Source organism: Protopterus annectens, chromosome 13.part0 (assembly GCF_019279795.1).
Source record: "Protopterus annectens isolate FY-2018-M chromosome 13.part0, PAN1.0, whole genome shotgun sequence".
Classification (NCBI taxonomy): Eukaryota; Metazoa; Chordata; order Ceratodontiformes; family Protopteridae; genus Protopterus; species Protopterus annectens.
The window spans coordinates 895,536,814-895,562,430 of NC_056747.1; the positions used below are offsets into that span (position 1 = coordinate 895,536,814).

General features: G+C 37.4%; 1 protein-coding gene across 7 annotated transcripts in view; it reads left to right on the forward strand.

Moving 5' to 3' along the window:
* KSR1 (kinase suppressor of ras 1) overlaps positions 1–25,617 on the forward strand; it is a 1,687,803-nt gene that overhangs the window by 1,077,665 nt on the left and 584,521 nt on the right. For all 7 annotated transcript variants that reach the window (XM_044054644.1, XM_044054643.1, XM_044054646.1 and 4 more), the window contains exons 7-9: positions 699–782; positions 23,953–24,026; positions 24,150–24,256. In XM_044054644.1, coding sequence (XP_043910579.1) covers positions 699–782; positions 23,953–24,026; positions 24,150–24,256 — 265 coding nt within the window. The remainder of the gene's footprint in view (positions 1–698; positions 783–23,952; positions 24,027–24,149; positions 24,257–25,617) is intronic.

Below are 25,617 nucleotides of genomic sequence, written 5' to 3' on the forward strand. Positions count from 1 at the left end.
TTGGAGATACTTTATAGCCTTATAATTAGGGCAAACAAGCTCTGGAGAGAGTTCTAATGCATGCTGGGGTAGGGATTTAGCCACAAGCTGGCAGAGAGGCTCAAGCTTGGAAATGTATGCCAAGACGGATCCGAGGATCGGATCCGAACCCAACCTAGTAAGAATGAGGGTGAAGATGGACAACACACATGGAACATTATGGGGAGTACCTACATTTTGTTTTCACTTGTTACACTATCAGTAAAAGAGAATGCATCACAAGAGTGAGCAGGTAAAATTTAATGTTTTTTTGAATGGAAGAGACAGGCAAATTGTAAAGAACGTCCAGTTTTGTGCATTTAATAGAATATAATTTTCATGGGAAAATGGAAATTAACATAATTTTTTGACTTAGGGCAGTTTTCTGTAGAGCCTGTAAAACTTATTGTAACAGTATAGGTATTTCTGGCTTTGTAAATGACCCAACTGGATGTAGTCCTGACTACACAAAGCATGATATTGCAATGTTATGGTATGGTAAAAAGTGCAATTAGGCAGTATGTTAATAAAGTTCTTGTTTATACATGAACAGTAAGGTTTGTTTATTTTAGTTAACAAAATTTTGTGTTGTGCTTTTAAAGCATGCTTATTCCATAGTTTGTATGTAGGCTGTTGTCATAATTGTTTGTAATTTGTTTATATTTTTGTATTTTTTTCAGATTTGCTACGAAATCTTGGTTATCACAAACATGTAGTGTGTGCCATAAAAATATGATGTTTGGGGTGAAATGCAAACACTGTAGGTAAGTTCTGACAAGTATAATCTCTGTGTTTTTTTCTTTGAGATCAGTCTCTTGAATCTTCTTTCGACAGTTGAAGCTGTGATTCTAGCCAAGGCTGCAGAAATCATTGCTTGAGTCTTAAAAAGTTTGTTTAAGACAGAGATACTTATTTGTTATTTTTTTCATCACAAAGTGCCTTTCCTTCCCTTTAATTCAAGTATTGGAATGCAGTGTAATCAAAAATATCTATTTCACTTTCTGTTTTCAGCCTGCACTTGATTCTGTAGTCTTTCTTCACACTGTTTATGTTTTCTGTGATCTCTCACATTTTCTTTTGTTTTTTGTTGTAGCATTTAGTTGTATTATTTTATTTTTATTTTTTATTTTACATTTGTTGACCGGGCTAGTCTAACTGGATATATGTCCATTTTCAGTAGAGGCCTGGGGAGAAAAGCTCCAAAGACAGATACATTATAACAAAATGTATAAGGTTATGTAAGTAGATTTTAGTTCAGGAGATCAGTGATGAAGAAGAGAGGTATCGCTGGCTCAGACATTTCAGTCAAAGTAGGTATGCTGCTGAAGTCAGAGTCAGCTGAAGTTCAGCACAAGTTTGAAGCCAGATTGTGTTAGCAGGAAGGCTGTCAGATTTGTGTATTAAGTGTGAGCCATCAGTCACTGGTGACCAGCTTCATCCCTTTGCCAGAGATTGTGTGGAAGTGTGTTAATGGTAGTAGCCTATGTGGGTGGCACACTCATTTGTAATGCAAGGAAGTTGAAAATGCTCTTAGATTCTGTCCCCTTATCAGATGCTTGAATTCCTGTACCGATACAGACACCTCAGTGCAGCATAGGGAGATTGGGTACAGTACTCGTGAGATGCCATTCTTTGGATGAGGCATTAAACAGAGTTCCCTTCTACCTGAGGTTTGGTAGTTTAGGTGTATGTTAAATATATTGTGGCACCTAGCTAACAGAGAGGAGAGTAATTTCCTCAATATTCTAGCCATGTTATGTATGTCAGTATATCAGTTCCATTTCCCCAGAACACAAAAAGTAAAATAAAAGTAAGTAAATTTATAATAAAGAAGTGATACCTGCAGCTTGGCCAACACAACTAAGTTAGCTGCTGTTTCAAGCCTATCATGCTGTTTAGGAGATGTCCACTAAAAAAAATCAGAGGGAGACATTGAAAGGAATAAGTTGATACTGTATTCAGAAGAATCAGAAAAGCGTGAATTTATTTCATCTGCAGCTGAAAGGTTGACAGTTATCTCAGAAGCATTTTTATGGACACACAGGGTGCACTGTGGAACAAAAAAAAATAAAAAGAGCATCAAATCAACATTGCAACCTGCATTAGTCCATTTTTGGTGCATAACAAATCTGTAAATATTAACTACTTACAGCTTATCATGGACATTAGTGTTGTACGGAAGATCGTTGTCACTGGTATAGCCTGCATCAGTTTATCAACAAGTGCAACCAGCGCGGTCCTTCCAGCTATACTTTTATAGCAGTTTGTGCCATGCTCAGTTCTTCTTACTGCTCATGTTGATCAGTTAAATTCACTGTCACCTCTGAGTCACTCCTTGAATATTTCCAGTTTTTCAGCATTTCTGCTTTTCCCATTACTTATTTTTTAGATTTCACCTAGGTTATTTTTATACATTATCTGCATTAGTATTTTATCTGAAAAACAAACATTTGATTGTTTTGTTGTCTTTTAGGTGCATGCACAGAAATGGTGAAGCTTTTGTCTTCCCACATTTAAACAATGTTCAGCTTCTGTTCCATTGTTTAGAGGTAATTTGATTGGGTTCTAACTTCTTGATCACATTAGCTTGCTTTTACTGTACATCATAACTATTCATATTATGTTTTATGTAGCGCAGTATAACTGTTTTTTGAGACTTCTGTGCACTATATTGAGGATTTTCTCTCTCCTCCATTGTTTTGCAGCTGTGACGTTAGTACATAAAAGATGGTAGGGAGGGGTGGTACCTTTGTTTTGTAGGATTCTTTATAAGTTATAAGAGTTGCTTCTCAATTGTTCTTGTCTGGACTGATCATTTATTATTATCTAGTTTTTGTTAACATGGGGGTGGACCATTACAAGACCCTTTTCAGCCAAAACTTCAGTCACATAGTAGAAAGAAAGGTTATGAATGTTTACAGAGAACAGAAAACACACATGTAAATTTACAGTAGGTTAAGAACTGTACAAAGTATAAATTATAGATATTATTAGTCATCAAGTATAAGTTATAGACATTATTAGTCTTTGCTTAATGAGGAAATGAAAACAGTGTATTACAAGCCTTTAATTAAAATGTTTTAAGAAAATACATTTTTGTATAGCTAGTAATATTAGTGTATGTATTTTATTAATTTCTAAAAGGTAGATGTATTATACATCCTTATTAACACATCTGTATTGAAATTATTTCTGCAGATGCAAGTTTAGTTTTCTTCTTAAATAATGCTAGATCTTTTGTTGCAGTGATCTGTTTAGAATCATTGTACCATGAGTAGGGGGGGCTAGCTCATTGAGGGATTTTCCTCATCATACAGTGCAGAAGTGTGAGGTGCAGTATGTCTTACTTCTGAAAGTGTAATATGATTCATGTATTGATAATTTGTTAGCAAGGGGCAGCAGTGTGTATTATTTATGAATTTGAAAGTTAACGTAGTAACCCAAACGAGGCCCTGTCAGTAATTGCTAGCCCGTTTACTTTTTGTATTGATAAACAGTGGTGCTCTTTACTGCAAGAAAGGTGTCTGAACCTAAGGAGTTTGTTTCCATCGAGTTTTAATAAGGCTGTGTTGTATGTCAGCACAGGTGCAGTAAGTAATAGGTCATTCATATTCCAGTCTTTGTATTAATACATTGATGTCTGTTGTTCAACCTGCTTCTGTGATATGATGAAATACTGTGCTGTATGTTACTTTTAAGTTGGCTTAAGACTGTGGTTGTTAGGAGTTTAGTATGCATTGGAAGTACAGTGTGTCATCAAGAAATATACTTAAATAGCTTTGTTGTATAATGAAAAGAAGTAAGGTATCTGCAGAGTCTTTTAAGCAAGTTGTATGCATATTACTTAGTTATTTTGCTGTGCTATAGATCATAAAAATGGATAGGCTTGTACTAATTGTCCGTTTATTTTTTGAAGTTCTGTTCCACATTGTTGCAAATTTATCTCGTTGGGCAGAAAATAGTTGTTATGATGACTTATGACTCTTAATTAGTACAATATTGTCTGCATACATAATGAAGTTTAGATGTGGTGGGCCCCAAATGTAGACTGCCATATGTAAACTGAATATAGCAGGAGTTCTAACACTCAACATTGAAGAACTTCTTGTGTAAGTATCCCAGAGTCAGAATAGGAGTTGTTTCCTATAACTTTGAAAGATCTGTTAGATAGATAGTATTTAATCAGCAGGTTAACTCTGAGAAATAATACAGTGACAGTTTATTGAGTACAAGGATGTGATTGACTATTTTAAAAGCCTTTTTAGATCAAGAAGTGTGGCACCATTTAGCAAACCCTTTCTCCATGTTAGAATGTCAAAAACATTTTCCAAACATAGTCTGTGATTTACTCTGGAACCAAGTACACTGAAGTGGATTCTGATTTTTGCACAAAGTTCAGACTAGCCATTAGGAGTAGAAAATTAAAAAACATAAGAGGACTACTTGTTAATAGGAAAGTTAAGACCATGGCATATGAAGAACTCTACAAGACACAAGAAAATATAAGATTTTCTAAATATGAAAAAGTACAAAATATTCCTTGTTCCAAAAATATAATTCAACAGAAGAAGAAAGAAGCTGGAAATTAGTAAAGGTCCCCTAACTGAAAGTGTCACCAACAAAGATACATTCACAGCTGATTACAGACTGACTGCCAGGGACTTGCCAATTCATTTTTCAAGTGGATAGCTTCTCAGTACATTTATGTATTTTTTCTTTAACATTTTGTTGCCTTAACAACTCCAAGAGGTCAGTTTCAGCACAATGAAGCAGCTGTTACCATGTCCTCTCCTTTAAAAAGGAAAAGGGATTGATGAGAGAATCAGAAGAGGAAAATATATAACTTTTCAGTCTCCTCTTTGTTTAACTGATACTAGTGATGCATCCTCGTTTATATCTAATGATTTTTTTAAGAAAATAATTTTAAGGAGTACTTTTAATTACTGGAAAATGTCTTCCCTTTGCAAGAGGTAGTTCATCATGACTGAGTAACAGCAGCCATGTTTCAGTAACTCGTTTCATCTTTGGTTACAGGATGTTCTGAATAAAATGCTTATGCATCTTCACCAGAAAGATTCATTGTATTGTGTAAGGCTGATCAAAAATGACTCTATTTTGGGGGATTCTGCCATCAGATAGAGAGACCAGTCTTAGAAGAAAAAAAAGTATGTCCTCCACCATGTGAAGTTCTAAATTACCAGGTCCTTGTCAACACCTACCATGGTGTTACTTTATAAATGCAAGTGACTTACACATTGCCAGAATAAGAAAGTAGAGATAAACTCTTAGAATGGAATACCAGATCTAGTTTGTTAAACTTGGGGCTGTATGGTCATATTTAATTATGATGCCATAGCTGTATTATGTATAGCAGCTGCTGCTTATGTTATTTTAAAATGTCATTCCTAGACCTGATCTCATGCAGACATTCCAAAAGCTCAAGGATTGTCTTAGTGGACCCCCCTGGTTTATAGCCATTCCTGATTATACTCAAACATTCAATGTACAGCTAGGTGCTTATAACTGTGGGGTGTGAGCTGTGCTTATGTTTCCTCAGAGAAAGACACATACCTTGTTATGTACTTAAACTGTAGACTTCAATGTAGGGAGGAATCTTTTTTTTTTTTTTTTTTTGTAGAATTTTTTTAATGAAATTGGCTTTGTGGCTGTCTCGCTGTGTGGTTCTGTCGTGGTCCTCAATGCACTGAGCTGTCCAGGGTGCCGAAGTACTGTCAATTGCATAACAATTGGTTCCCACTGGATGTAGCTGTTGTGTGCATTGCTGACTTCCCACCTTTTTTTAGTTTTTAAGTAAAAATATAAGTAAAAAAAGATTTTTTTAATAAAGAATGCTCTTTATTCTATCACTCTAAAAAGTAAAAAAATAAGGAAAAAGAGTGAAAACTTTGCAAAAGAAACACAGACAAGCTGATGTGAGAAAAGCATTCGAGGTTGGTTTTGTTGATTCTTGCTACTTTTTCTCGTACCTCTTTAACACAGTCAGCAAAACCAACCACAAATGCTTTTCTGAAATCAGCTTGTCTGTGTTTCCTTTGCAAAGTTTCAGTCGTCTTCCTTATTTTTTTACTTTTTAGAGAGATTGAATAAAAAGCAATCTTTATTAAAAAATATATATATTTTTAACTTGTGTGTGTATATATATATATATATATATATATATATATATATATATATATATTTTTTTTTTTTTTTTTTGGTTTCCCCTTAACATCATTTAAGTGGCACAGATCCCCATTGCTCCATGTTCATGCTGGTCTACCAGCCAATCTCCTATCTCCTGGACTTATTCTGATATGACTGTGGCTGGTTGAATATCTTAAGGGTGTCCTGGGGTCTCAGACATATCAACATCTATCTGTGAGGGGTTATTTTATGCCCTACCCACTTTCTCCCTCCCCTCCCATGTGCATATTAACTAGATGTCTGAGGGCAGCTTCCCTCTTTGGACAATGCCTTCCCTTTGTGAGTGTCATCAATGAATGCCCATCCGTCCCTGCCATCCTAACAGTCCCCAAGCAGCTAATCAAATCTGGGTCACCTGGGCAGTACTGAGGGTTTTTATACTTCTGAGTCACCAGATCAGCTATCCAGGGGAGGAATCTTATCCAGTCATAGAGAATATGTGCCTTGCTATAGTCTGTAACCCCACCTGTATGGCAGAAAGTTCACTGTCTATACAGACTGTAGCTCTTGAAAGTGGCTACAATGAGCAGATGGACAGAGTGGATAGTTTCATACAAGACATTTAGCCCTGCAGTCCTATAACATGACTTTTCAGTACAGGAGGGTTGATAATGCAGACAGTCTGTCTAGAAGAGGCATGAGGTAATGGTAGCAAAGGTCTTCACCATTATCTCAAGCGTCATTTCTTGTGGGGTGCCTCCAGAAGGCTTGCTTGAAGCTCTTAAGGAGGAAAGGATGCCAGCAGTAATGCCAGGCTAAAGAAAATTGAGTTAAAAGTACAATTTTTTTTCTTCTCTTCTGTTTTGTTCATGTGCAGTCACTGGGTTTGTTCTTGTGGCTTAGGAGTGTGAGACTTGTTTTCACACCTTAGGAGTGTGTTACTTTTGTATTTTTTAATATAAAAAAACAGGCAGTATTTTTTTGAAGTATGTTGGATACCCATACTTTTTGACTTCTCTTGCGAGTGTAACAAAATAGATAGAACAACAGGAACTGTCTTGTGACATGTAATTATTGCAGTCTCTGATGGACTTAATGACTTTCATTAAGCCATACCAGGGTAGAGTCAAGTGAAGGAAATACAAGTTGATTTATGCTGGCAATTTCTGTTATTACAGGACTGAAGTGATTAAACTTTTGTCCCTGGGAAACTCCATGGTAGGAGGCAGACATGGTTATGCATTGACAGTTTCTATTGTTACTGAGCTGTTATAATTAATTTTTTGTTTTGTTTTTGTGTTGGGAAACTTACAAGTGGAAGGGTTGGTCTGATTACTTGTTTTTTGTTTTCACTGAGCAACAGGAAGATAATGTCATAAATGAACATTGGAATCTGGGGGAAAATTGTATATACTACTGTGTGATGCACTATGATGTGTGAAGATAATATGCTGTTGTGTTTGTGGCAGACCCATCTGCGAGCATTTGTTACCATTTTATCTAACTTGTAATAGTTAAGGATGGTGGTTCTGCAGTAAGAGATAGCCAGGGAGATTGGATGTCTTGTGTGTATATTCTTCTGCATGCACCCCATCTGTTATTATTGCTTTTTATTTTACTTCCGTGTGTGTGTGTTTGTGTGTCTGCCATCTTTCATGTATGAATGCATTTGCAGTATTCTCTTTATCTTAGTAAAGTTAATTTGTTCAGCTTTAAGCTGTTGTGGCTGGCATCCACTATGTAGTTTTTATATATTTATGAATTGTTACTTATCTGAGAAGATGTGGTCATTATGTATACTACTGTTGGTTAAAAAGCTGTGCGAAAAGCATTTTCCTCTAGACTGCTTAAGCCTACTACCAGTGAAAGAAATTAATTGTTTTATTTATATTTTGGTGATTAAGAGTGGCCTGCAATTGGGTATCCATGACTATAATCCAGAATATTGGCAGTACTGGAAGAAAACTATCAGGCACTGGAGAAATGTGTCAACCTTCCCTGGGAACTGTGTGTGTGTGTGTGTGTGTAAAAATGTGAATTTGTGTGAAAGGCATTTACTGTGGATAAATGGGCACTGGAATGCAAATTGATGGCAGTAGTACCATCTCCAGTCACAGTATGATAGAATGACATCATACTTTGTTTGAAATGACCACATGTTATCTGTGAAGTAATGTTTTATACACTGAATCTGCATGTATGTTTTCTTGGGAGTGAAGGTGGTTTTATAATATTTTACAAATATATATGTGAATTGTAAATCTGTTTCTCTCCATGAGATTATGATGCTGCATTACTAACCCTGGAGAAAAAAAACTGATGTTTTGTTTTGAAAATGAACTTTTAAAAGACCATGCCCCACATTGGGAGAGTCCCTTTTTGCCTACGGTGTCCTTTTACCAAGGATTTTTCCTGATGTCTTCTGAAACTGTTTTTCTCCCTATTTCTGTGGTGGGGTTAAAGTTTATAAAACTGATCTAACAGCTGTTTTGTTATCTGATTGCTTCAAGGCTTGCTGATTTAAAATAGCCCCTGTTTGTACATTCCTGCATACACTGTTAGAAACTCCTTGTGTTCTGACTAAACAGTGCTCTCAAACAATCTGGAGATCTAATTGGTGATAAGTATAATTTTATTTTTATTTATTTTACATTTGTTGACTGGGATAGTCCGACTGGATACATGCCCATTTTCAGAGGAGGCCCGGGGAGAAAAGCTGCAAAGGTAGTTACAAAAGCAAACATGACAAAAATGCACATTTAAAAAAGTTTACAGACTCAGTTGAGACATTTGAGTTATACAATCTGAAAAAATTATGATATAGCACACTTAAAATAACAGATTGAATAGTAATAGTACACAAGTATTACCAAAGATTTAGTCAGGTTTAGAGCAAGAACATAGCCAATGTATATTAAAATGCCATTTGAGACTTTTCTTAAATTGTGTTAGAGAGGTCTCTAGAGTGCTGTCATCAGGCAAAGAGTTCCAAGTTTTACCAACAGAATTGGCAAATAGAGAGTCACCGGCAAAGTTTTTGGATTTAACAGTTTGGACTACCAGTCTGTTAGATGAGCGAAGTGGTCTAAAATTATAGTGGGGGTAGATAATATTTTTAAGAGCAGGTATATTATCTGGTTGGTTAAGTACTTTATGAACCATTATTAGTTGGTTGCACTTTAATAGGCTGGGCAACTCTAACCAGCCAAGATAGTTTAGGTGTTTACAGTGATGTGTTCTATAAGGCATACCAGTGGCAAATCTAGCTATGTGGTTATAACAGGAAGAGAGTTTATTAAGATCACTTTTGTTTAAGTTAGTAAGTAGAGGGGAGGCATAGAAAAGGGTAGAGAGTAGATGAGAATGGGCTGTGGCTATTCTAGCAAGTGGGGTAAGAAAAGGTTTAATTGTATATAATGTACCAAGTTATTTATTGATGGTTTTAATAGGTTGATTGACATGCTTGTCAAATTTAAGATTATCAACCAAGACACCTAGAAGTTTTGTGCAAACGTCAGGGGAAATTGTAGTACCATTATTTGATTTAATGGAGAAGGGTAGTATAGAGGATCCTTGAGTGGGAGAGAAAATTAGAAGCTTTGTTTTGTTTCGATTTAAAATTAAACAACGGTCAGAAAGCCAGTTTTCGACTATATTAAATGTATTTTGGGTTAGTGTCTGCAATATTGGTTGGGAGTTGGCAGAGCAAATCAAAGTAGAGTCATCTGCATATTGAATGCAATTAGCATTTGTAATGGCCACATGGAGGTCATTAGTGAAAATGGAAAACAAAAGAGGTCCCAGAATAGATCCCTGGGGGACTCCAAGGGGGTTGGGAAGGAGGTTGGATAGTTTATTCTGCCATAGGACAGCTTGTTGTCTATTACAAAGATATGACTGGAATCGTTGGAGAGAATGATTGTCTAAGGAAATTGCTTTCAAGGTGGAAATAAGTAGTTGGTGGTTAACCATATCAAAAGCCTTTGAGAAATCTAAAAAAGGGCAGGGGATGGTTTGTTATTGTTTCTGTTATAATAGCATCAGAGAAAGAAAGAAGGGCTGTGGTGGTACTATGATGTGGCCTAAAGCTGAGATTTTGCTAGTAGATTGTTCTGGATTAGATAGTGCAAAAGCTGCTTATGGATGCACTTTTCCATAATTTTAGCCAGTGGTGGTAAGATAGCTGTAGTTCTATAATTGGAAAGTTTGGTTGAGCTACCTCCTTTATGGACTGGCATGACATGAGAAGTTTTCCAGAGAGAGGGGACTGTAGTTTCTGATATACTATGATTGATTAGAATGGAAATGGGATACGCTATAGTATCTGCAGGTTTTTGCAGATACTCAGCAGGGAGAAGATTATCAGATAGGGTTGTGAGTTTTAGTTTTTTGATTAGGGAACAGATACTAGATGTAGAGACTGGAAGGAGCTCAGTGAAGAAGCTGTTATTAGCAGCATCCTCTGATGGTTTATCTGCGGAGGCTGAAGGAGTAGGTGTGGTGGTTTGACCAGGGTGCAGTAGTTTATTTATACCTGCCCGGAAGTTTTGAGGGTTTTTTTCATTACTATTCCGAAGATGAAAGTATTTTTTTTTTTATCTAGTAAAGATGTTCTTTTAGTCACATTCCTTAATTGCCGATATTTATTTTGAGCTTGAGGAGATTTAGTGGTATGCCATGTGGCCCATGCCTTATTTCTGAGTGAAATTCTTGATTTGGTTTCCTTATAGAACCAAGGCGCAGTTTTTGCTTTAGTCCTAATGGTGCGAGCAGGAGCATGGTTATTAAGGTAAGAGATAGCTTCATCTAGGGGCAAGTTTTTCATGGGAGACCAATTGCATGATTTAAGTTCCTCTTGAAATTTGATAGAGTCAAAGTTCTTATTATTTCTAACTGCTCTATAGGTGGGCTGGTGGGGGGTTATTGGTTTTGTGTTTAATTATAAAGGTGAGAAAATGGTCACTGAGGTCATCAGGGAGAGACCCAAATGTATACAATTGGGGGTGACTATTAATAAGAATCCAGTCTAATATACTTTCCTTGCGATTAGATTTCTCTATCCTGGTGGGGGTGGATATTATCTGTGTAAACCCATATAGGTTAATATGAATAGTGGGAGATTCTGAGGAACAGGTGTTCCAGTCTATGTTAAAATCACCAAGTACTATGGTTTCTTGGGGATGGTTACTTGATAACCAAGGGAGGATATCTATTTATGCTTTTGTTGTTATTAATCCTACATTTGGTAAAAAGAATTTCTGCATTATTCAGCTGAGGAGGGTGAATGGGGTCTATAGTAACAGAGTTGATTTGAAGAGTACAGGTACCTCCCCTCTTGGTAGCACAGTCCAATCTAAGTATGTTGTACCCTGGAGGTAAAACTTCATTATCTGAAGTTGATGGTTTTAACCAGGTTTCAATTAGACACAGAATATCATGAGAATGGATTGCTAAGAGGGGAATGCAGGCTATGTATCTTATTATTTATACTTGTAATATTTAGATGAAAAGCCAAAGGCTGTTGTTGATCAGATCCTTTGGTAGTAATGTTGAAGTGAGAGTGATGTGATCAATGGTTTGATGGGCCCGTTAGGGGGTGGATGTCTCCATCCATAATAAGGTTATAGTAAGCTTACGTGAGTTAATGATTTTTTTTTTTTTGTTTTGATTTTGTTTGGGATTTTGGGATTTTGAACTGAGTTTGTTGTAGGCTGAGTTGTTATAGTAATGGGTAGGATGTGGGGAAGCATTATGGTGCCCTTTATATATTGCTGTAAAATTTTGATTGGTTGTCATTTTTGGGTTGGATTTTCACTTGATGATCTGAATTTTTCATACATAGAGAAGAGATATGAAAGGGATGAGAGGATAGCAGAATAAAGAGAGGCAAGGTTTAGGATGAAGTTTGGATGAAGTCTTAGTATAGCTTTATATAAAATAGACCATAGTAAATTAGCAAAATATAGAAAGTAGAGAATTTATAGAGGAAGTAAAGGAAGTGTAGGAAGCAGATTGGTGTTATAAGGAGGGGTGTACCAAGCATAAGTTTGGTGGGACTAAAGGCCATGGATATCAGAGGGGCAGGGCCAGGCGCCGGGGCCAGTGAGCATAGCAAGACTTAACCGACCTGATCACGAGCATAGCACAAGTACAAGAGTAGCAAACTCCTACTTAGTACATACAATTAAAGTATCTTATGCTTTATATAGTATAATTCTTAGCGGTTTCTTATTATTCAGTTCTATATTGTCTTAATTTTGCCTTATTTCTTTATATTGCATCTTTTGTTTTTTTTTGCCTATTTTGCCTTGGAGTTTGTTGACTGAATCTCTTTTGATATTGGTTTCTTGCTGTTTTTTTCTATTCCTGTAATTAACCCTTCTTCTCCTCTATTTGCCATTCTATTCCCTACAGTAGAAATTTAGCTGTGGCTTTCATTGCCAGTCTAATATTCATGCTACCTATTACAGTCTGGGACACATTGGCCAACCCACACTTATTCTTAAACTTGAATTATTTTCTGCTTTACTGCTCACTTTAGCTTATAAAAGTTTAAACTTGCAGCTTCAAAAGTTCAAGTTGCAATTTAATGAAACAAGTTTAGAGTGAGCGTAAAATCAAGTACACGCTTTCGGCAAGCACTATGTCCCGCCTTCATCAGACAAAACCATCCAAAGATTAAAAGGTTGAAATAAAAAAAAATAAAAATATATATTCAAATATAAAATGATAGTACACAATATACTGTTCAATGGTAATTAATATATAGTATATAATATAATATAACTGGTCTAACTAGCGGTAAAATAAATAAAAATAACATAATTAATCATAAAAAATAATAATTGTAATAAATATTTCAATTGTCATTCAAAGGCAAAGTTGTTGGCATTTAGTAACACTAATACCTAAGGCACTTTTTGTTTAACATGAAATACTCATTTTAGACTGGCATGAGAATGTTTTGCTTTTAACTATTGCAGTTGCTTGTTAATACGATGTAGACCATGATGCATTGCACCATTCAAATTCTTTGCCAATTAAAGGCCATCCCATAATGTTATTGAATTCATGCCACCCTAGTAATAAGTTTTGCCTAAACATATTTCGTGAATGACCTCATTTGCCTGATGATGCAACATGGCTTAATTGAATAATATCATTTATACAATGCTTTAGATCATATCGGGTTCTGTAAATGAAAATTTTTTAGTAATCTGATGAAAAATGTTGGATTTTTGGCATATTTATTACAAACATTAGAATTACATTTTTAGTAGTGAACAAGTGAATTTTGCATTAAATTTAAATAGCAAATCAAATTCTGACACCTCTTCTTATATATTTGTCAGCCAGTGGCCTACCAATGCCGCATTGAATTTTTAGCTGTTAATTTCAGAGCCTGTCTTTATGTTTTTGTTCTGTCTTTTATTAAAACCGGTTGTCAGGTTAAAATATTTTCAAACAGTTAAATCCTAAGCAAAATGCCACAAGCGTCAGCAAAATAATTGTATTGTTACCAGACCCATTCATTACATTACCAAATTGTATACCAAACAAGTTTCTAATAATACAAAAAATAGCCTTAAAACACCTGTTTTCCTATAAATGTTAGAACACAAATAATTCTGGTCTAAATTTTTGGTCAATCTCACATCTAAATAGTCAATACTCATTGTATCAAATTTAAAGGTAAATTTGAAAAAAGGTGTAGTAGTATTCAAATAGTTCACGAAGTTACTAGCCTCAACTTGGTCACCTTTAAAAATGACGAAAATGTCGTCAAGGAATCTGGTATAGTACCTGATCATACTTTTCTTAACTGGTATATCAAATATGAAAGTTTTCTCCCAATAGGCTACAAAAATATTGGCCAAACTTGCTCCACATGGTGAGCCCATAGCTACACCATGTTTTTGTAAGCAGTATTGACCATTAAAGGTGAAAAAGTTGTTAGTTAAAATTATGTCAATTAATTGACTATTTAGATGTGAGATTGACCAAAAATTTAGACCAGAATTATTTGTGTTCTAACATTTATAGGAAACCTACCTACTGCAACTCGTATCTACACTTTTCTAGTGCACATCCATTCAAGCAAAAACGCTCTATCGTTAAGGGCCAATTAGTCAGAGCAGCCAGATTATGTTCTTTAGAAACTGACTTTGCTAAGGAATGTGAAAACTTAACTAATATGTTTGTAAATCGTGGTTACCCTAACCAATTAATTTCTGAACTAGTAATAGAAGTTCAGAACAAGCGGACAACAGGTGTTTTTAAGGCTATTTTATATGATAAAAAACTTGTTGGTATACAAGATGGTAACCTAATAATTGAACATCAAGCGTCTAGTACCGTTTGTTCTACTGACACTTGTATTAGACCTTTAGAGTTTAAGAAAGTGACTCCCCTTGTACAGAAACCGAGCTTTATTACGGTGTTTAATAAAGACAGTGAACAGATACAATTTATTTTACATAAGAATTGCCAACTTCTCAGTAAAGACGATGCACTATTTGATAGGATTGGTTTCAACTTTTTTATCATATGTAAGAGAGGTGCTAATTTAAAGAATTCATTGGAAACTAAGACACTAAAATTCACTAAAAAAACTAAAGGCTGTTTCCAATGTGGTGTTTGTAAAATGTGCAAAAATGTAAAATCCACTGATTTTTTTCAGATTGCTAACAAAAACTTTTTCATTCAATACAGAATTGACTGTAATTCTAAAAGCATTGTGTAATTCCTGCTCTGCATATTACATCGGAAAAACAGACCGTAAATTTAAAGACAGAGTATATGAACATACTTATGCTATTACTAAAGGCAAAACAGACAATGCTTTAGCTAAGCACATTAGCGATAAATTTGACCATTCCTTTTCATTCGTGGCAATTGATCAAATTTTAGATAACACTAGGGGTGGTCCTACATCATTATTACTTGAATGCTGCGAACTTGAATGGCAATTAAAACTTAATGCATTCTCATACCCAGGTCTAAATGACAACTGCAACATTTCATGTTGGTTAAAACTAAAAAGTTACCTTAGGTATTGAATGTATTAGTTTACCTAGAAGTACTAATGTTAAAACCTGAGTTGGAATATGTATAACAACAACTTTTGGATTTTTGGATTACTGATTAGTTTATTATATGTTTTATACCTTTATGATTAGTTATATTATTTTTATTTTATTTATATATATTTTCATAATTGCCAATAAGACTAGTATATTTATTGTACTATCTGATTTTACTGTTTGCGCCAGGAAATATTTTGGATACTTTGTATATATTTTGTTTACTTTTTATTTCAACCTAATATACCTTTTAACTAGTAATTAATTAAACATTACAGCTCTAGTTGATTGGTCGATAGAAACATGACTCATAGAGTAGAACTTTTAAATTTGATAGTATTTGCTGTGATTATTCATTTCTGAAGAAGTTGTTCATTTGTAACGACGAAAACGTTGCTAGTTTTAATAAACTTTCTGAACGTTACTCTGACTGCTTTTTACTTCAGTGCTGGTATCGCAGGCTGCAGGTTTCCAGTTTTTCGTTGCTTTCATACTTTTTCCATCTCTTTCTACTCTGTGGTTTAAAAGCCTGCATTTGTGCTTATTTCCCCATCTTTCCTGTAACTAGTCTAGTCCAGATACAGATTTGCTGTATCCAGGACTGTTGGTAAGTTTCTGAGCAGTGTCAAAGTCTGCTCTTCAATTTTTCCCTTAAATCTGCTAGTTCTTTCCTCTCCTGCATTTTTACTAGCTTATTAGTTTAGCACTTTACCTCTTGTAGCAATTATTGTAGCACACAAAAGTGTTACCAGCACTAAACATTCTACAAGGAAACCGCTCCAGTATTTATTAATGCCCACCCCTCCAGGCATGTATAAATGTTCTACAAGTGGTTTCTGGCCCAGAAATTGTAGTTTATTGGCTGTTTGAGCAGTTTTTCCATCACTTTCATCTTTCTGGTTTAAAAGCCCGTGTTTGCGCTTGTTTCCTGCCTTTCCTGTAACTAGTCTAGTCCTGGTACAGATTTGCTGTATCCAGGACTGTTTATAAGCTTCTGATCCCCCCAAGCCTTTCTGTGTTGGAGGGAAGCCTTCTAGCTTATCAGTGGGAGTGGTAAGCACTGTAGCCTATCTATCACAGGAGGAGTGGTTTCTGGCCCAGAAATTGTAGCCTATTGGCCGTGTGGTCAGTTTTTTCCATCTCTTTCAACTTTCTGGTTTAAAAATCCACATCTGCGCTTGTTTTCCCACCTTTCCTGTAACTAATCTAGTCCAGATACAGATTTGCTGTATCCAGGACTCTCTGTAAACTTCTGAGCAGTGCCAAAGTCTGCTCTTCAATTTTTCCCTTAGATCTGCTAGTTCTCTCCTCTCTTACACTTTTACTAACTTATTAGTTTAGGACTTTACCAGACTTCTTGTAGCAATTATTGTAGCACAGAAAGTGCTACCAGCACTAAACGTTCTACAAGGAAACAGCTCCAGTATTTATTAATGCCCACCCCTCCAGGCATGTCTAAAGGTCAGTTTCCTGTGCTTTCTCCTATTAACCTGCTGAACTTGGACATCCTGAGGCAATGTAGCAACTGCTTCATGTACACTGACAACCCTCCTCGTTTACCTCCCAACACTCAGACTTGTGAGAGATGCACTTATATATCCAAATTGGAAGCCACGCACACTCCAACCAAGACCGGAATAGCTGGTCAAGAGGAGAAGGTTAACACTTGCACCACACCACATGGAACACATAGCCCTCCAGAACACACAGTAGCACTGCCTTCACATAAAAACACAAACCATACACCCACTTTCGTGAAGGCTCTCAATAAAAATCTACGCAAACAGCAGAGACCTCCAAGGCAGAAATGCACCTGACCACCACAACACAACACTAATCACGAGACACATAACTCTCCTAAACAGTGTGCCACTCAATCAAAGTGCCTAAGGCAAAACAGCATGCTCAACATACTAGTCATAGGTGACTCGATAGTGAGGCACACTGATGTCCCACTCACTAGGTTGAATAAGGAGAAAGTAACATTCAGCAGGATCTGCCACATAACGCACGCACTCAGGTCCCTCAACAACAGGTACAAATATGACTCTGTCATTGTACATGTGGGTGTGAATGACTTGAGATGTACCTCCCTGGACTACATGAAAAGAGACATGGAGGAGCTTTTGGGTTATGTAGCCCAGGTGGGTATGACCCTAGCCCTAAGCAGCATCCTACCATCACCCAGAATGATACCCACAGTATAAGCAGAAAATGATTGATTTCAACAATTGGCTAAGTTTCTGGTGTCATTCTAAGGGGATCCAGTATCTGTCTGCCTGGGATGACATAATTGACAGACCTTGATGCTTTGGCAGAAATGGCCTGAATCTGTCACCCCTGGGCTTTTGGATACTAGCCAAGGCTCTTGCACCCCTATATTGCTTTTTTTAGGTGATGTTCCAAAGACCAAATTACCACCGTAACAGCTACTCACTCAAAGCACTCCTTAAAGTGGAGAACATCGACATTTGTGCTGTAAAAGAGACCTGATTCAAAGCAGCAGAAAGCACCCTTGCACTACCAGGCTATAACTCATTCCACACCTTTCGGCCCCAGAACTTGGACTGAAGCTCCAAAGGCAGTGGTGTTTCCATATTCATAAAGGATGCGCACACCTCCGACTGGTAGCCCAACATAACGTATCTGAGATACTTCAGGTGCAGCTAGCACTAGTTAAGACAGCGATTCAGGTTGTAGCCTGCTATAGGTCCCCAACCATGTCCCAAGACTTACACTCCACATTCCTAAGCACCCTGGAGAATATTAGGGTCCAGCCTAACACTCTCATACTGGGTGACTTCAACTTCCCCTCCATTAACTGGGAAAACTACTCGTGTACCAATACACTTGCCCAATGCTTTCTGGACGCCATTAATTCCAATGCTCTGGACCAGCTCGTTCTTACCCCCACTAGAGGTAGAAACATCCTTGACCTGGTCATTACTAACATGGGCGACCGTTGCTCTACACCAATAGTCAACTTCTCCCTGTTTAGATCTGACCACAAACTAATCACCTTGGAAATCCACATCCCCCCTCCCCCCATAAAGGTAACCACCATGAAAAACTTCTCCAAACCTAACTTTGGGCTCCTAAAAACAAAGGTGGCTAACTTCATGGCCCCCATGCAAATGGACAATAGTTGCATGACCACCGAATCATACACCAATGCACTGTATGAACATGTACACAAATGCATGGATCTCACAATACCCAATAGAACTAAAATGCTCTCCTCAAAAAAAAAAAGGAGGCCAATCTGGTGGTCCCCTGCCATAAACAAACTCTACAACAGAAGCAGGAAACTGCTGCAGAATAAGGTGAAGTCCCAAGACTGGAAAAACTCCCTTATCAACCTCAACAAAAGATTGAGATCCCTCATCAAATTCTCTAAAGCTAGCTATGAAAATAGAAATGCAGCAGATAGTAAAGACAACCAGAAGGCCTTCTATAGTTATGTAAAGAATCTCCACAGCAATAACCAGATTTGCTCTGAGCTACTGCACAATGGTACCTCCTATACCAAGCCAATGGATATTGCTAATATACTGGCCGACTGACTCAGTGCTAACTTTACCCCTCTCTCCCCCCCCAATCACAATACCAGTAGATTGCCAGGCACCCAGTATTACTGCTGTACAGGTTAAAACACCACTGTCCAAGGCCAAGAATACAGCTTCTATGGGACCTGACAATATCCCTGGCTGTGTTCTACATGAACTACAGAGTGAACTGGCACCTCACCTGTGTGCCCTGTTCTATCACAGCCTCATCTCAGGCTTTGTCCCTACCAAATGGCGCACTGTTACAGTCATCCCTCTCCACAAAAGTGGAGCAACTACAGACCCCGGGAATTATCGCCCAATTAGCGTGACAAATCTGATATGCAAAGCTATGGAATGCATCATCATGGACCTAATAAACAAGGATATAGGGAATCTCCAAACTCTGGCTCCTAAACAGTTTGGTTTTGTGAAGTGTAGATCATGCCTGCTCAACTTGGTCGACTTTTTTGAGTCAGTCACCAGAGCTGTGGATGAAGGCAAGTTGGTTCATACAGCCTACCTTGATCTGGCCAAGGCCTTTGATACCATTCCCCACTCATGAATCAGAAAAACTCACTAAGCTAGGCAACAACCCCTATATCACTAGGTGGGTTGCAAACTGTCTCACAGATAGAACCCACAGTCTGAAAGTAGCTGACTCCAAGTCTGACCAGTCACGAGAGGAGTCCCACAGGGTTCGGTCCTGGGTCCTCTCCTGTTTGGTATCTACCTCTCTGAAGTCCAGGTCAACAGGAAGGGACTCTGGCTGACAAAGTTCACAGATGATTGCAAGTTGGGAGCTATTATTAACTCCCCAGGTGATGTTGACATCCTACAGAAAGGCCTCAATGACAGCAACGACTGGTGTCAGAACCATGGCCTTAAGCTCAGTGCCAAAAAATGTGTCGTCATCCCCCTTGGGAAAAACCCGGTTTCCTTGAATTACCACATTGATAGTAGTCCACTGAACACAGAAGGAGTTATAAGAGAACTGGGAACACAGGTTGATAGCAACCTCTCTTTAGACCACCACGTTGCCACTGTAGTCAGAAAGTCCTTCTATGTGGCACATGTCATTACTAAGGGTTTTGCATCCAGGAAGAAAGAGGTCATTGTCTCCCTCTACTCTTCCCTCATTAAGCCAGTCATCGAGTACAATGCCCCATTTGGCATGTACCTCACTTAGACACCTGCAACAACTGGAGAGGCCACAAAAGTACCTCACAAAGAGGATCCTAAGCCTTAAACACTTGTCCTATATGGACAGACTCAAAAAAACTCCAACTATTCTCTGTCTCATATCGCCTACTTAGAGGCGATCTCTGCTTGACTTACAAAGCCATGTCTGACCCAGCTCTGCTAGAAATGCTACCTCTAAAGAATCCCAATCCCTCCGCACCACATGCTCCAGAGACCTCAACCTCATTACCACAATCAACAGAACATACTGGAGGGACAGGTTCATAACTCAGAGACTGCCCATGCTATGGAATAGACTTCCCATACATGTCAAGCAGAGCACCTCACTGGCCTTCTTCAAGAGAAATCTTGATGAGTGGATGGGAAATAGAAAATTCACCCCGGGGGATCACTCCAGTGGCTCTACTTGATAGAGGCACTAGGAACTAAGGTCGGGTGGCATGATGTCAGGGTAATCCTATGGGCTAGGCTTGTAAAGGCACCAGGGCCATTAGCCTAGTACACACCTATGAACCTATGAACCAATAGAACAGGGCACATTGGGATTACCCGATTTGAAGGGGTATTTCAGAGCAACACAATTAATTTCCTATACATATCACAAGCAGAAATCTATAACTCAGAGTGGAAAGGGTTGATGATGAAATGGGGGAAGCTCAAAAAAGAAATAGAGAGTGGGTTTTAGATGCAGATCTTAAAGGAGAATAACAATAATCACAACACAATATGATATTTATAAAGTAGCAGAAAGTATTCTAAGAACTAAACCAACATGGGAATGGGGATAGAGATTCTGCCACTAGGGATGACTGCAATTATGGATACACAGAATAGGCAAGAGGGGGCTGGAATTTATTGGAGAAAATCAGGAAAGGATCCAAGGTATTGGGAGCAAATAACTAGAGAGGGAAATGTAATAGAATGGGAAGATGCCAAGAATTTATTTGGATTGTAGGTTAAACATTGCCTACCTTATCGAGGATTGATATCAGAGTATAGGCAAAGAGAAAGAAATAGAAGGGTCCTAAATATAAGACCAGCACTGGTACAGTTTTTTTTATAGAATGTAGAACAGAAGCTGCCATTAAAAAAGGAATAATTAGTAGAGCATGTAAAATATTTCATGATAATTATAAGAACCAATCAGAGGAGGTTAGAAAGGATTGGGAAGAGAGATTGGATAAGCAATTCACAAAGAAACAACGGGGAATATACGTATGTCTCCCAAATATACAACACAGTCTAGAAGATTTAGGATTTTTGCTTGGAAATGTTTACATAGATATTTTTATACCCCAATAGATTCCAGAGAATTTTTCTTCAGATAGACAGTAAATGTTGTAAGTGTGAAGGGGAAGAAAGAGATAATTGGGAACATATTTTCTGGGAGTGTAATGAGTTGGCAGACTTCAAAAAATTCCCTGCTGACTACTCTGTCAGAGATGCTGAGTGAGCAAATTGATGTAACTAGGGAAATTATTTTTCTGAGGAATGATGCAGAATTGGAATGACCTAGACATAGTAAGGACTTGCTAAGTCTAATTCTGGTAGCTGCCAAAAAAGCAATTACTTCTTCTTTTGCTTTTCCTGGTTAGGGGTTGCCACAGTGGATCACCTGTCCGCACATGATTGGCAGTAGAGTTTTACAGTGTCGAGTTGCCAGCCAGGTGCTCAACCTTCCACGGAAGGCACACACACATGCACACACTCATGTCTAAGGCCAATTTAGAGTGTCCAATCCACCCACAGCATGTCTTTGGTATGTGAGAGGAAACCGGAGCACCCAGAGAAAACCCACACGACCACAGGGAAGACATGCAGACTCCGCACAGAAGGCATCCCAGCCGAGGATCGAACCGGAGAACCTCTTGCTGTGAGGTGACAAAGCTAACCGCTGCACCACTGTGGCCACCCCGAAAAAGCAATTACTAGAAAATGGAAATTGAAATCTAAACCAGCTGTACTAGAAGTAAATATAGTAACAGAGATAAAACAACTGGAACTGGGATCTCTAAAAAAGGGGTATGTGCAAATTACATAGGAAAAAATGGGAACTGTGGGAACAATGCATACAGCGGAAGAATAAATTTTAAAAGAAGGTAGGAATTGAATGAGCTGTGTAATGTTTATCTGACAATGATTGGGTATATTATAAGTGATGTATAATGTTTTCAGTTAGAATTGTACTACTAGGACTTGTGATGTAAAAGGCTTGCAGCTGGGATTGTGTTAATGCAATTTGTTTTTATTTATATAAATTTATGATTGCCTACGTCATCAGTGATAATTTATTAAAGATGTTTCATGTTTTAAAAAAGAAGTGCGCCATTTGGCATGTACTTGGGTAGGCATTTACAGCAGCTGGAGTGACCTCTTAGGTTTCTTACAAAGAAAATATGTGGTATAAACAACATTTCCTCTGCACATAGACTAGCCCTATTTCTTTATTGTGTCTCCTACTGACTGTTGAGGGGGGACCTATGCCTGACCTACATGACACTTACAAATTCAGCCCTGATGGAGCTGCTACACATCCGCAAGTCAAACAGCACGAGTGTCACCCAATCTAAGGATCTAAACTTAGTGACTCAGACAAAACATGCTGGAGATATAGATGTGTCTCAGAGATTGCGCGTCCTTTGGAACAAATCTCCTGTTTACGTTAAGCAGAGCCCTTCCATGGCTCTCTTCAAATGCAGTTTGGATCAGTAGATGGGTAATCGCAAATTCACACATTGAGGTAGTGCTTATGTCCCTTATGGACAGGGGCAGTCTGTAAGATACTCAAGGCATAGGCACAAATCCATGCCATCCTCTTGCTCCTATGGGCCATATATTGAGTAAAATTGGGTTATATTGCTTAAGCTTGTAAGGGCTCTTAAGCTATTAGCCTAGTAACCTCCTATGAACCTATGTGTTGTTGTCTGTAAATGTTGAAGCAGCACCCAGCTGTGAGTAAGATTTCTTTGTGTATATTGTTCTGCATGTATCTGTAGTACAAAAGAAGATTTACTTTCTGAAAGTGGACTATAATCAACATGAAAATATGCCAGTTTATAAACTGTTGTGTTTTAGACTGGTTGCTGAGAAACAACTGATTCAGTTTAGTTTTCTTTATCAATTGTTACTTTGTTTCACCAACTTTTTTGGTACAATGCTGGTCTTTGTACATTAAAAAAGTATTTGCATAGTGCTTTGATAAAGTTTATTTCATGTGTTCTGGACAAAAATAATTTTATAGGTACCATATGGCGAAAGTGAGTCAGGAAATTACTATTAAATAATGAATAAATGAGTAAATATTTATGATTTGGAAAATGTTTGTGGTGGTGATTAGATATGAGAATTATCTTGGCTGTAATACCGACTGCAGTATGTTCTGCACTAAAAAATGTGTTTCAGCAGCATGCTGTCAACTCTGAGAAGACTGTTTTGACATATTATGGTATTGGTATTTGTATAGTGTCAATATGTGTTGATTTACGAGTCTTTTTTTTGCTGTTTCATTTAGAATTACTGTAAAGATATGCGGTCTTGTTACTGAGTGAGACCTGGGTGTGTTGGTTCTAAGTAGAGATCTGATACTTTTGGAGTGAAGGCCAGTAATCTGGAATCATGCTGAATGCTTAGTGTGTTAAAGAGCATTATGGCACATTCATTACTTTCTAAAGTGGGCAGTGGGGCAATGTAGCATATCGTTTTTACCAGAATCTTGATGAGCAGTGCTGAGATTTACTGTTCCCATCTGTACAGGACATGTTGGCATGCGTTGCTGTTTTATATCATCTGTGTCCCTGGTATATGAGAAGTAGTTGTAGCATTGGGACTGTGACATGGCTTATTCAGTTCATCCTTGAAAATAAACATTTTAATTTTTTAATCACTAAATTTTTCTAAAATGTGTATCCAAGTATTAATCTGTATTTTTCAATATGTTAACCATATCCTAAATTTTACAGGTTAAAGTGCCATAACAAATGCACAAAGGAGGCACCTCCATGTCGAATATCATTTATTCCAAATCCATTACCTGGTAAGCAGTTTTTTCCCATTTCTTTGAAACCATTTTACGTGGAATGACAAACTTCCTTAGAGAACAAAAATGTTTCAAGATGGAAGTTACTATATTTTTTTAACAGAAGCTTGCCTTTTTCAGCACCAAAGATAAGACGAACGGAATCTGTGCCGTCTGACATTAATAATACAGTGGAAAGACTTGAAGGACCACAGTTTGGAACACTACCAAAAGCTTTAACTAAAAAGGTAATGTTTATTTGTGATTTAGTTTACTGCATCTTAAGAAATCAGTATTGAAATTATCTACTCTGTATGTCAGTAGTATTACACTTGGGCAGTCAATCTCTCTCTGCTAGTATTATGGTTAAATTCCTTATCTTGGTTCATGTACTGTATGTAGTTTTGTGTTGAGGGTATAAATAGCAGTTGAGTTCATGTATGACTTGTTGGACACCCAGTCTGCCCATAGTCTAGCTTTCTGGATACATTGCTTCTAGCCAATAGCCTGCATTATGCTGCCATTGTAGCATTGCTTTTATCCAAAGTGTTCAGGAATTATTCTACTGTTTTTGAGTCTGCAGTCTTATAATGAAAATTGTCTTTCTATCACAGTTTTTTCCTAAGTATTATTTCCTCACATTCTCTGGCTTTCTCCATTGTTTAGTCATTTTTATTGAAAATTACTACATTTCTGAGTTTTACAGTTGCCCTTGTGATAGATTCTTTATTTCTGCTTTGTTCTTTCATATTGTTTTAAGCATTTTTAAATTACTTAATTTTAAATTGCAACTAGAGTTCATATACATTAAAAAAGAGATGTAAGAGTTCAGAGAATACAAACACGCTATTAAGTTTTTAATGTTATCCTACAGTGTTGCATAACTGTTTTCTTTTAACAGAAAGCATTCATACCAGTATTACGTAAATTGCTCAATGCCTGCCTTCCCTCAAACCTCACTTCTCCTTCTGGGGCTTATGTATGTATTTCAACAGATTCCATTTATTTCTTTGAAATTTGTTCCTTCCCTTTTCTAAAGATCTCATTTTTCAGTTCTTTTGTCTCCTTTGCGTTATTCAAAACTTCCATTACAATTGTTTTAGATTTTGATTTCATTTCATAGCAGTTTTTTTTATTTATTTTTTTTGCCAATGGCATTATTCAGATTCATAGATATTGCAAGGCCACTGAGTGTTGTGACTCTTCACACTTTGCCGATACCCACCTTCAGGCAGCACCTCATTTCTACAGGAGGGTCATACCAGCCAATCCTGAAGTAAATGTGTGGATACCTATCCAGTCATCTTGTTTAATGGAAGATGGTGAGTCTTACTGTATAACATGCAGTAGAAGTTTATTTCAGAGGTTTGGGAGGCACTGGTCAGAAACACTGACACTCAGCCATGTTATAGTTGCCTGTTGGTGAATATTTAGGTCCCTGATTCTAGTACTGGTATGGATATTGAACTTGCAAAAAACAGTAGGTCCAAGACAATTGGGTTTCTAATGTTGTTTTAAACAAGACCTCAGTCTTCCCTCAAGTATTTATAAGGCGCTGAATAAAGAGGTAGAACTTCCAACTTCTCTTGATAGCTCAGGGACTTTGGGC